The 11,684-nt window shown below is 35.9% G+C and overlaps 1 protein-coding gene across 3 annotated transcripts; it reads right to left on the bottom strand.

Moving 5' to 3' along the window:
• Positions 1-471: 471 nt before the first annotated feature.
• Positions 472-11,366, bottom strand: SUV2 (protein dimerization). 3 transcript variants are annotated; one of them, XM_086458519.1, is made up of 13 exons: positions 10,967-11,366; positions 10,825-10,863; positions 10,027-10,142; positions 8,697-9,004; positions 8,570-8,601; positions 8,122-8,487; positions 7,075-7,143; positions 5,025-5,107; positions 3,786-4,130; positions 3,143-3,253; positions 2,525-2,651; positions 1,525-1,721; positions 472-1,159 (listed from the first exon to the last, which is right to left on the bottom strand). In XM_086458519.1, the coding sequence occupies exons 1-13, from the start codon at positions 11,255-11,257 to the stop codon at positions 895-897; spliced, it is 2,349 nt and encodes a 782-aa protein (XP_086314645.1). In that variant the 5' UTR covers positions 11,258-11,366; the 3' UTR covers positions 472-894. The 3 variants fall into 3 exon arrangements, with proteins under 3 accessions (XP_086314645.1, XP_086314644.1, XP_086314646.1); XM_086458518.1 differs by having other exon boundaries at positions 2,525-2,682; positions 3,147-3,253; positions 10,967-11,364; XM_086458520.1 differs by lacking the exon at positions 7,075-7,143 and having other exon boundaries at positions 2,525-2,682; positions 3,147-3,253; positions 10,967-11,365.
• Positions 11,367-11,684: the final 318 nt, after the last annotated feature.

Genomic DNA, 11,684 nt, shown 5'->3' with positions numbered 1-11,684 from the left:
AGGATTTGGGGATAAAAATCAAGGGTTTTCAGGCTTGAGGTCGACACTGGGAGAGAGAGAGAGAGAGAGAGAGAGAGAGAGAGAATGAGTTAAGGAGAAGAGGATGGTTGGCCAGAGAGGAAGTATAAAGAGAGCTGCTATTGGCACCCCAATTTTTACTTATTCAGAATCATTCAGTTATTTTCTTTATTTTAATTGGGGTGTAACAAGTAAAAGTTGGAGTGCCAATAGCAGCTCTCTAAAATATTTACCAACCTTAAGATTGTACATCTCCTCAAAACATTTAGACCCTAAACACAAGATTGGATTCTTGTAAAAACATAAGTTTTCACAAATGAAAACTCACCACAAGCAAGCTCTCTTATAACAGGGTTTCAATCCACCCAAATCAATCTTGCTTCCAAAGAGAAATAAACCATGTTGTCCTTCCAACTGTGAAGGTCAGTCGAATGCACCACAAGAACCATTCAATTACTGTCAATGAGGCGAATATGAATACCTCCTGCAATTTTGATTTGAAATATTGTTTATTTACAATTTCGGCCAGTACCCATAAAAATTTAAATAAAATTTATCAATTCTGTCAATTACAAGCAAAATGGCTAGAAGCCGATCCACCATGGTGGATACAAGAAAATCACCAAAAACTAAAAGTTGAACTGTTTAATGATTGGAAACATAAACAGGAGAGCTGCCAAAAATCTCGGAGGATGGTCGCCCCATTCAAAACAGAGTTGCAATTATTAAATACTTTTGATTCATACTTCTCTTTCTACAACTTTCAGTTGCGGCCGTTGCTTTCAGCTGATTCCTGCAACTAATGAAAAATGTTGAGGATACCTTTGTTGATTAACAATCTCTGAAAGGCGAAAGCCGACAATAAAGAATACTTGATTAGGAAATGTTATCTCCCAAGTAGTTGAAAACTCTTGATCTGAACACTCGAGCCAAGTCCACAATCTCGGACTCCATCTTTCTCTTCTTCACAATTTCAGGTTTCCAAGATCCATTGCCTTTCGTGGAAATCCTGTTTGCAACATCAATGGTCAAGCTTGCCATGTCTCTGCTGCATGTCAATGCTCCTAAGACTGCAGACGAATACATGGAACTGGAAGCCAGTCTATTTAGAAGAATCAATGCCTCCCGTATAAGTGAGGTCCTGCACACAGAATAGGCTCGTAAGTATGAGCAGAAGCATGAATGAATGAAATCAGCCACTGATCAACAAGGGTTTTCTGGCTAAAGATTGAAGAGGAGTGCATTTAGGTAATTTTTCGTTACCAAGGTCAAGAGTAGCATGTAATCAGTTTGAAAATACAGGTATCCCAAACATTCACCAAAACATGGAGGGCTCTGTCTAAATAACCCACATTTGCTAGGCAAGCAAGGGTTTAGTGGTCAGCGTGAAGTTGGGTTCAACATGCTTTTAATCTAGGTCGTGGGATCAACACTCCATGCACCTTGTCAATTTAGCTTGGGACCTTCAATTACTATAGAAATGCTAACATATCACATTGCATTTACCTTTCTTTACTTAATTCGGATAGTTCAGCAGACTCCGCTGCTTCTGCATCCATCTCTGATGCCAATGCTTGCATAATCAATTCCAGAAAATTTAACTGTTTGGATACACCTGGATTCAAGAGAACTTCAAAGCCAGCTTTTCCGGAGGAGGCTACAAAAGCCAACACGATGATTGCATGCCTACGAAGCTGAAGCTCCTGAGAATTTCACCCATACTTAAATTTTAAAATGGTACAAATGCCAATTTTATGCAATTTCAAACAACTAAAACCAATTGAACCATATGGTACACATTAAAATTGTGGGTGTGATGTGTGATGTGTGTGTGGTGCGTGGGATCAGTGGGGATTTCTAAAACGTGAGACATGGACATCATTTTTTAGTGAACGTTATATGGTCGTTAATTCAGAAAGTGTAGATGTCGTCAGCATTGCATTTGGATTAGCCAGATAGAAAATTCATTCTTCTGATGGCTGACTAAATATTCAGCATTGACCACCATAATAGAACTTATTTTGATGTTAGGACTACCCAGAACTGTGAAGTGTGAAGATCAGTTTGCAGCCAATCCAACAACAGGTCTAACATTATAGTCTAACATTATAAGTCACAATACTAAATTTGGGATATTCTATAAAGGTTCAAAATGGTATTTAAATTTAAAAAGATTAAAATTAGGAGGGTGATTAACATCAGTAAAATGGGTGGCTGCGCCAATAATACGAAAGATCAGATACAATAATCCCTCAAAACTCGAAATTATGATACTTCCATACAGTTTATTCCAAATATTAGGAGAAGCATTTTTAGAACATTTTTGTTCATGTTAAGTGTACAAAACAGAAAATTGTATTAAAAAAAAAAAAAAATTCATGTTAAATCCATGGCCATGGTGCACTCCCAACAAGGAAGCTTGAGGTGGAAACTGGGACTGATTAATAAAGTAACTAAAATCAAGCCGGTAAATATGCTACTATTACATTTTTTATGGCATTCATACCTGTGTACCATGTCCTTTGCATTTTATGCATTCTGCTAAGCCCTCCAGGATCCTGTTGAATCCTTGAAATGCTAAAGAAACTTTTGTGACATCAGTTGCAGCTTCAACACTCACGTCATCTTTAAAACTGGAACAGAACATCGTCGAAAACTTTGGGCCTGCAGTTCAAAGTAGAGAATTAGAACAGTAGTTATGACATACTGACTATTGCATTTTAGAAGGAAAGTGATAGAAAGCTTTGATGATTGGCCTTTTATGAACATGTGTATTATAGGAATATAAAGAACTAGAAACTTTAGCAATATGTACTTTTATGTAAAAGAAATCATAAAGTAGCTTCCAATTTCTACTGTAGCATTGATATATATCTAGAAATGAAAAGAAATCAACTTTTAGCTCAAAGTACACAATAGTAATAAATGTTCATACTTCACAGGAATACCATCCAGGCAAACAAAGATAGGATCCTAAGTTGAGGTGATTCGTAGAAAAACGACTAGATAGCCTGAGGGAGTATCCTTCCAATCAAGGATTTGAAGGAAAAAAATTGAACTGAATTGTTTGAATCTGAGAGTTCCATATGGAGTCAATCTGGGAAAAAAACTAAAAGATGCGGACCTACAATTCAATAGAAGGAATAGAAGACGCACTACTTGCTTCCGCACACACAAGCTAACTTCCTTCTGCAATAGCCGTGACATGCTTTCAAAAAGTAGCGTTGACCCAAACCTGTTTAAAGCACAATTTCATTAGGATGTGAACCAGGACAAATTATGTGGCCATTTCAAATGAAAATTACTCTAATAAGTCTCTATTTGATTCACGGAGCATGCAGTTTTCAGAAAATTATTTCATGCAAAATTGATAAATTTTGTCTAACAAAAAACCAATTGACAATTGAGTGGAGAGGCCCAGGAGTTTATAAGGAGAGAGACAAGGCAATTTCTGTCCAATGCGGGACTAAACTCAACACGCCCCCGCACGTGTGGACCTGACTGGGCCAAAGCACGTGGAGATATGAACTGGGTGACATGGAGGAAAGAAAGGCCTACTTTGATACCATGATAAATTTAGGGGTCCAACTCAAAACCAATTGGCAATGAGTGGAGAGGCCCAGGAGTTTATAAGGAGAAAGACAAGGCAATTTGTGTCCGATGTGGGACTAAACTCAACAAAAATAACATTAAAAATAAGTGCTCATTTTCAAAGGACATTTTTTAAGTGAAGTACAAGATGCAAACCAAACAGAGATTAAACTTACTTTTCTCTATCCAAACAAGGGCTGCTTCTCATAAGAATCAGATTCATGACAGATATTGCTTCCACTTGTATGCATTCTACTGTATTCCTTGTAACAATCCGGTGCATTATTTCAAAGAGTGAAACCCAATTTACAGAGGAAACAAATGTAACATTGCCAGAATTTGGATGTTCCCTATTACTTGGAATCTCCACATCAAAGGATCTCCAACTGGAAGAAAGATCGCCAAGAAAGGATGTCTCTTTCCTGGTCACACCAAACTTGACTCCTGTGTACACCTTCTCAGATTTGGAGAACTCTACAGTATTGTCCTTAGGGCACATGCCTTCGACCATGACATTGTCCCTGAGCAGAGTACACTGAAAGATCAAATCGATTCATAAGCATATGTACTTGAAAGGAAAAAAACAGGACATTGATTTATAAGGGATAAAGTATCAAAGTCACTAGAACATCAAGATACGAAGCATGAGATTCTTCTGGAAAGAAGCGCATTACTTAAAAAAGGAAAGATACAATTCAAAAGATAAGATGAAAAGGAATACGTCCTTGGGCTTGCACGATTTCTTAGTGAAACTTGTAGTTAAAAGAAAAGGAATAGGGAAGAAAAAGAAGCAAGAAAGTAGGACCAAATAAACAAACAAAAAGACAAATTACATAATATATATTCATCATTTACTGCTACTACCATGGATTATGGTACCTTGCTATTGCACAAGACACCGGATTCCATTCTGTTAATTATATGGTATAAAGGGGCGATCATCATCATCTACACTTAACCTAATTATAGGGCTTGCACCATTTTTTTTCTTTTTGAGCAAAAGATTCTAGGAACATTCCAATGTACAGACCACACCTTCTAATGGATGAACCAATTCTTGATATAAATTTTGAGAAAAGAATAAGTATGGCACATGGTCCTGTGCCAACTGGTACAAGGCTAAAATTGAATCAGAATCAACAACTTATCAACCGTAAATAATCACTGATTTTCAACCTTGTACATTTCCCAAGCTTCCATCAGAATTTCCCACCTCCAAGTAGCATGAATTTTGAATACAAGATAAATGGTCCAGAAAGTAACATTCAAAGGTGAACCGTATAGTATAGGTGCATGACCGAATAACTTCTCAATCAAGAACAAAATATCATAAATTACTTACTTTTGCAAAAAAAGCTTAAATGGTAATAAGCTAGCTCAAATAATATGAAAACAATGAGCATTTGTTGCTTTACCTTTTATAAAATCTTGTGTCCAAGCTCAGCATGAGCTGCAAGATGGCACGCACTATACACAAAGATCTATGAACAACCACCACCTGCATCGTAATGGAACTGTACGTAAAAGTCAAAGAACAAAAGAAAAGAGAAGAATGGACAAGCAATACTAACTCCATGGACGTCATATAGGGCTTCCTATGTCATATGAGACCCAAAATCTGATCCAATAATTAGAGTCAGGAATGACGTTTCATATCCAATAAAGACCCTATTTGATAATTTGAGAAAGTATATACATTAAATAATATTATATCATGTGTAAATATTCTATGTTATATCATTGTATCCAAGGTTTAAAATCTCGCTTCAAGGTAATGTCAAGGTCAGAAGAAATACTGAGAGCATCTCAACCGAGACAACTCATGCAATCCCCAAAAATTGAAGTTTGGGGTCGATGTTTCGCTCTGGTCTCTATCGAAACCCGAATGGCTTGACTAGGCATTCCAATAGGATACACAACTTTAAACCTAGACTATATCTATATTTTATACATATTGCTTACCAAACTGGTTTGATCTGATCCAATTCGATGGATTGGGTTTAGAGTGAGGTGTTCAAATCCACCAACCATGGTATTGACTTTTAGTTTCGATGTTTCTTTCAGCCAGCCGTGAACATTTCAATTAGTGTGAAAATTATAATTTAAAAAATCGTGAAAATTATGGAAATGTGAAATGGTGGAAATATTGAAAAAACACTCATTGAAACTGTAGATAATGATAACTCAGAAATCATCAAAGCAGAATAAACAATCATATGAACTGTGCAAATTTATATCAATAATGTTCCCTTTCACGTCAAGTGGGTAGGTATTTGACAGCCAGACAACCAAAACCCTCTATATCTACAAGAAAATGAGAATAATTATACCAGCTTAACTATATACACTGTAATAAGTAAAACACTTACTTAGATGGACAAACCAATACATTCATGCATTATTGTATTTTTATTTTTAAATATGCACAAATAAATCACTACTATATCCAGGTAATTAGAACATGGAGGATTTCATGTGTGCTTATATGCCTCATAACTTTTATATGTTACTTTATTAGGATACAAGCATATTGGGGGAATCCCGCGTCCTAACGGAGTCTTGAGACATAAGTCTCAAATGCCTTGGAAAACACTTAATGTATCCAATATGACTCGTAACATATGAAAGTGCTTTCCAATCAGGAGGTCAAATGATTTATATCATGCTAGAAATCAATAGAGATAAAAAAAAAAAAAAATTCTAGATGAAATACTATAAGGGTGATAGCAATACAAATTTCTCCATCTGATAGCCAACAGTTACCAAATACTAGAAGGGTGATTGCAATACAAATTTCTCCATCTGATAACAGTTAAAGGAGGTGCCCAATCATATCTCTAAGTTGAGAGTCAACAGGGTGATGTTGGAAGGAGAGGATGGTATCAGAGAAGGGATTGTGGAGTTTTATATAAAGTTGTATGTCGAAGGTCTTAAAATCATACAACTCCTAATTTGAGTATAATATTAATACGAAAACATGTACACCTGAGGAAAAAATCAAGATTTAGTTTTTCAATCATACCTAACTCTTGAAAGAAGAATCTGATGAGTATAGACCCCAGGAAACAAGATTTCAATCTCCACTAAAGTGGCATAAGAAAATGACGTATGCCACACAAATTTTATTTTTTTACTTAAATGTAATGAGATGAGCGCACACTGGAACAGAGAACCACACAAAAATTATTTTTTCTAGATGCCCAACTAATTACATTTCTTGAATGTCTGATTTAGCGATTTTATTATTATTTTGTCAATCTGCTGGAATATTCTAAAAGGAATGAAAGATGAGAAGCAGATTTCCTGGTAACGAAGAATAAATCAGCAAAAATGAATTTAAAAATATTTTCTGAAATAACATTTTAGCATATATTTATGTATAGTGGGACAAAAGTTGAACTGGAACTTGCAAAACACTCATTCTATCCTTCCAAAAACTTCATATAACTCGTTTTTATAACTCACATTTTCAAGAGCACAGAGGTCAAGTACTGCTTCGAACAAGGTGTCCAACTGAACTATTTCATTACTTAACTGAAACAGACACATGAAACACATGTCAGTTCATAGACTTTAATAGCTAAACCAAACAGTAATAATTCAAGGCTTCCCAAAAGTAGTCGGATAAGCATCATGCGTGTCACGTGCTGGGTAGAAAGAAATTTTTTGAAGGTAGGATCATTTTGTCAGACATTAAAGCCAAAATTTTCCTCACAAATAAAACAGCAAGAGCAAAGATTTAAAAAATCAATTCAAGCGAATAAGGGAAAAGAAGCAAGAGGTCCGATGTGACCTGTCAAAAGAATTTAGTATCTTTCCTTTTTCTGACAAGTATTGGTAGAAAACTTATTTGATTAGGCCATTTAAATTCCGTGGGTGGTGCAGCTACCGAGATCAATGTTGTCGATTATGTTTCTCCTTGAAGTTTGTTAGCTACCTCTCATTTTGTTCTAGGATTATGCCCATTTGTGGGTCATTTGCGGCCATACGGGAAGGACGCAACTGACGCAGGATTTTCGAAAGAGATTGATCGTGATTTGGAATCTGTTCTTCTCATGACACCTCTTAACTAAGATAAAAATCCAATGCCCGAAGTATGAAGAAACCGAGAATGAAAATGATTTGAGTGAGTTAGTTGTGTCTGAAATACAACTAAGTTGCATGTGCATGGTGAGATTATTAATCTTGACTTGTATGGTTTCTTTGAGGTTGAAAAAGAAAAGGCCCTAGTAAAAGTTTAAGGGATTTCAGTTAGTTTAGGCTGTTCTTAAGTAAATGACGTAAAAAAAGGGTCTCTCTTTTTTTTCTTTTGATCGGTGAACTGGTCTTTTTCAATTAACTTTAATTGTCAGGCCATCATTAAAAAAAAAAAAGCAGGAAACTTTAGGGTTCCATGCTTTTTGGAGAAGATGAGCATTTGACGAATTTTATGGAGAGTAGTGGTTCCCCTTCTGCCTAGAAATGAAGTCATAGCTGAACAAAGATATTTAACTGCATGATTCAGCTAAGTACCTTTCTTAACGTCAAGTAAAGGCGAGACACTTTTGCAGCTTCTACAGATTGAACAGACTGCATTTGATCATTCAAAGCAACATCAGAAAGCTTTTCATCTGCCAGAGAGTCCAGATTCATTTCGGAAGGCATGTTCATGCCCATGCACCTGAAAAGGACATACAAATCCGCAGCACAAGTCACAAACAACTTCGAGACCAGATCTCTTCCTGATCTTTGGCTTCTTGGAGCGTCCCAGATCGCTAGCAAATGAGAATGTAAGTCGTTCTTTATTGTAAAATGGCTACAACCATCAGATGCATCTGTCTGGACTCCTACGGCTTTAGTACACTTTGGCTGTGCAGTTGTCTCAGGGAGAACAATCTTCTGCTCCAAATAACAGGTGTTATTAGTATCGAATTTCTTACAATCTCAATAAGTGAAAAGGAACATATAAGTTGAGTGTTACCTCAATAGAACATTCATTAGAAGTCGTCAAAGCTACCAAACAACAAATCCAAAGAATTGATAAGTCAGAAAAAAACATGATGAGAACAAACATCAATAGTTTCAAGCATATTGCAATTCAATCTCACCGTTATCAATCAATATACGGCGTCTTAGATCAGTTGTCACAGATAAACCATCAACTTGAACATTTTTCTTTACGGGACAATAGCCTTCACATAGTTGTATGTCCGAAGAAGGGTCCCCTATTCGTTCAACGAAATTCATGGCATTACCGAATATGCTTTCTGAAGTCCTTCCTCTAACCAATGAGATTCTTGATGAAGCCTTAGCTTCTGAAGCAGAATATTCAGGGCCAGGCTGGTCATTTGAAGTGCTTGCATTCTGAAACTGCAGAGAACTCTGAGGGTGTTCCTGAATAACAGCCTCATATTCCCTGCCAATGTAAAAGTTTGACGCATGATTTCCCAGTAAATATTTACGATAAATAAGCTGTAACTATATAAAAATAATTAAATAGAAAGAGTTGAATCTTAAGGGGCAACGTAAATAAAAACAAAAAATAAAAATGAGAGAACCCCTTAGTAGATTGTGGATGATATTAAAGACTTCAAAATCATCAATAATATACAGATAGAGTCTTATCCCACTATTGTTGGTCATGCACTAAAGGACTTCTCATAATCACCATCATTTGTCTTTGTTGAACATGCTCAAACCATTCCAATTGATTTCCCCTTATTTTGTACTCCCTGTTGAGGCCTGGTATGTCCTAAATTATGATAATACACGTCCTACTCTTTCACCAATCCATCCCAATATCCACTTCTCTACTACATTCACTCAGTCATTCCACAAACAAAAATTACCTAACATTATGTTCCATAATGCAAAGATGGTTTTATAAATTCACCTAAAGTCTGACTAGTATGGATGAGCCATTGATCACAGAATGCCCATCTCAACTTTAGCTATCTAGATTCTAGGTCTCATCCATAGTGACAAAATTCTCTGATTTTTGAAAAAGTGGCGATTAATTCACGATTCTTTCAATTGGTCATTTAATCCCGACTTATTCACAAAACTTTCAAAAATACATTTTTCTATTATATTTTAATATGAATTTTTTAACTTTCTTTAATATTATGTTAGATAACAATATACTTCTTCTTTTTTCCTGATTTTTTTTCGAATTTTTCCCTTGCCGAATTTTCCCAAATCCCAACTTTGTCACTAATTCACCATAATCATGTTTTTCCTTGTCTCAAAAATTCAACAACATGAATATTGTTGACAACACACCTGTGTTCTAAAGCCGCCTTCATCCACTAATCTACAAACCATTAAAACCACTCACCTACCACAAAGAAATTATAAAAAAAAAAAATAAAAGAATTGAAAAACATTAAGCATTTTTTACTATGAAAATATTAGAACTTAGAAGTAAAGTTCACTTACACGTGTGCATTCTTCAAACAATGGGTCTCATCTCTTGCATTAATCCGGGGAACGACAGATTTAAGCTGCTTTTCTTTCTTGTCTCTGTCCTTCTTTAGCTCTGTGCATTCCTGTTCCTGGAAGTGTACATTTGATCCACCAACCCGTTAGTGATCTTGTAACGCATTAAGTAACTTAATAAAATAGCTATTTCAAAGGCGTCACCTCAAATTAAGTTACACTGCCGGTACTGAATAAATCAAGAAAATTTAGTTCAAAAGCACAAGCAAGCTTTAGTGCATTATAGTAATTCACAACAATAGAGACATGATCCGACTTATGTGAAAACATCATGACATAATTATTTTTCCTGTTCTTAAGTTATATTGCATCGAGTGCCCTATTAACGCACGTGTCTTCCAATCTTTTTTTCTAAACAACCTAAGCCCAAAGGTTTATTCAACTTGTTTGAGGAGGGCTAAAATGATTAACTCAATCAACAAATATATCGGTTAAGGTCACACACTCTCGTAGGGCCTGCATGGACATGAATAAAGGGATTATTTTTGGAGAAAATAATCTACTTACGATGGAGATCATTCCTTAAAAATCATCCCTTTTGAAACTTCTAACCTATCAAATGTGGCATCAAATTAATAGGAAAAATTTGAGGGCCCATAATTGTTCAAATTTTCCAGTAATTATCAAATACTGATTTGATTCACCTATTTAAAAAGGAAAAAAATGATCTAAGAATTTCATACCAGTAGATCATTGCTTGCAATTACGTAATTTTTCTAATAAGCATAACATACATACCAGGTGACTAAGCTGCTTGGAGACGCGCCCCAATTCTCTCTGCAAATGAAATTAGGGCATTAAAACGCAAATTAGTTTGAATTTCCAAACATTATAAAAGGAAACAAAAGTTAAAGATTAAAACCCTAAACATATAAACAACCTTCAATCTTTCGATTTCGATCTCTTTTTCATCTTGTTGAAGATTTCCAGCGTTACCGTTTGCAGGTCTAGAAGCAAAATCATGATCCGCAATAAACCAGTTCTGAGAGAGCTCTCGTGGAGGAGAGAAATTGTAGATGGTGGTGGTGGCGGCGCTGGTCGTTAATAGAGGATTATGATGGTGGTGGTGTTGAGTAGGGTTTCTGGAAGATTTAGAGATGATTTCTTCTTCAACTCGAATCGCTTGTTCCAAGAAAATCGCATCCCAGTCGTTGAAATCTTCGAAGCTCATTGTCTGTGAGAGAGATGAGCAAGGCGGGAAGAAATTCGAGAGACAGAGAGTTCTGGATTTTCAAATGGATGTGTTCCTCGCCTACATGAGCAATTTATATACTGGGCTTCTCCGATTGAAGAGAAATATTTTCTAGAAAAACTCATCTCTAGAGAAAATATTTTCTTAAATTCATCATTGTTGTACAATGGAAAATGTCAAAATGAGAGTTGGTTTTTAGTTTTGGGGTGGATCGGGTCATTACCAAATGGGAAAATCCTATCCGATGGCCCACAAGATATAAGGATCAAATAATTAGGGGTGGCAATCTTAACCATGGTTTTTAAACTCGATATCACATCTCGTCTTGTTTAGCTTCGATACCGAGTTGTCCTGGATGAATTTTTCGATACGTTTGAGACATCTCGTGAGACAAATCAAAAAATTG

This window comes from Akebia trifoliata, chromosome 11 (assembly GCF_017979445.1).
Source record: "Akebia trifoliata isolate Shusen 1 chromosome 11, ASM1797944v1, whole genome shotgun sequence".
Lineage (NCBI taxonomy): Eukaryota > Viridiplantae > Streptophyta > Magnoliopsida > Ranunculales > Lardizabalaceae > Akebia > Akebia trifoliata.
This window is presented reverse-complemented; position numbering and strand designations above follow the sequence as displayed.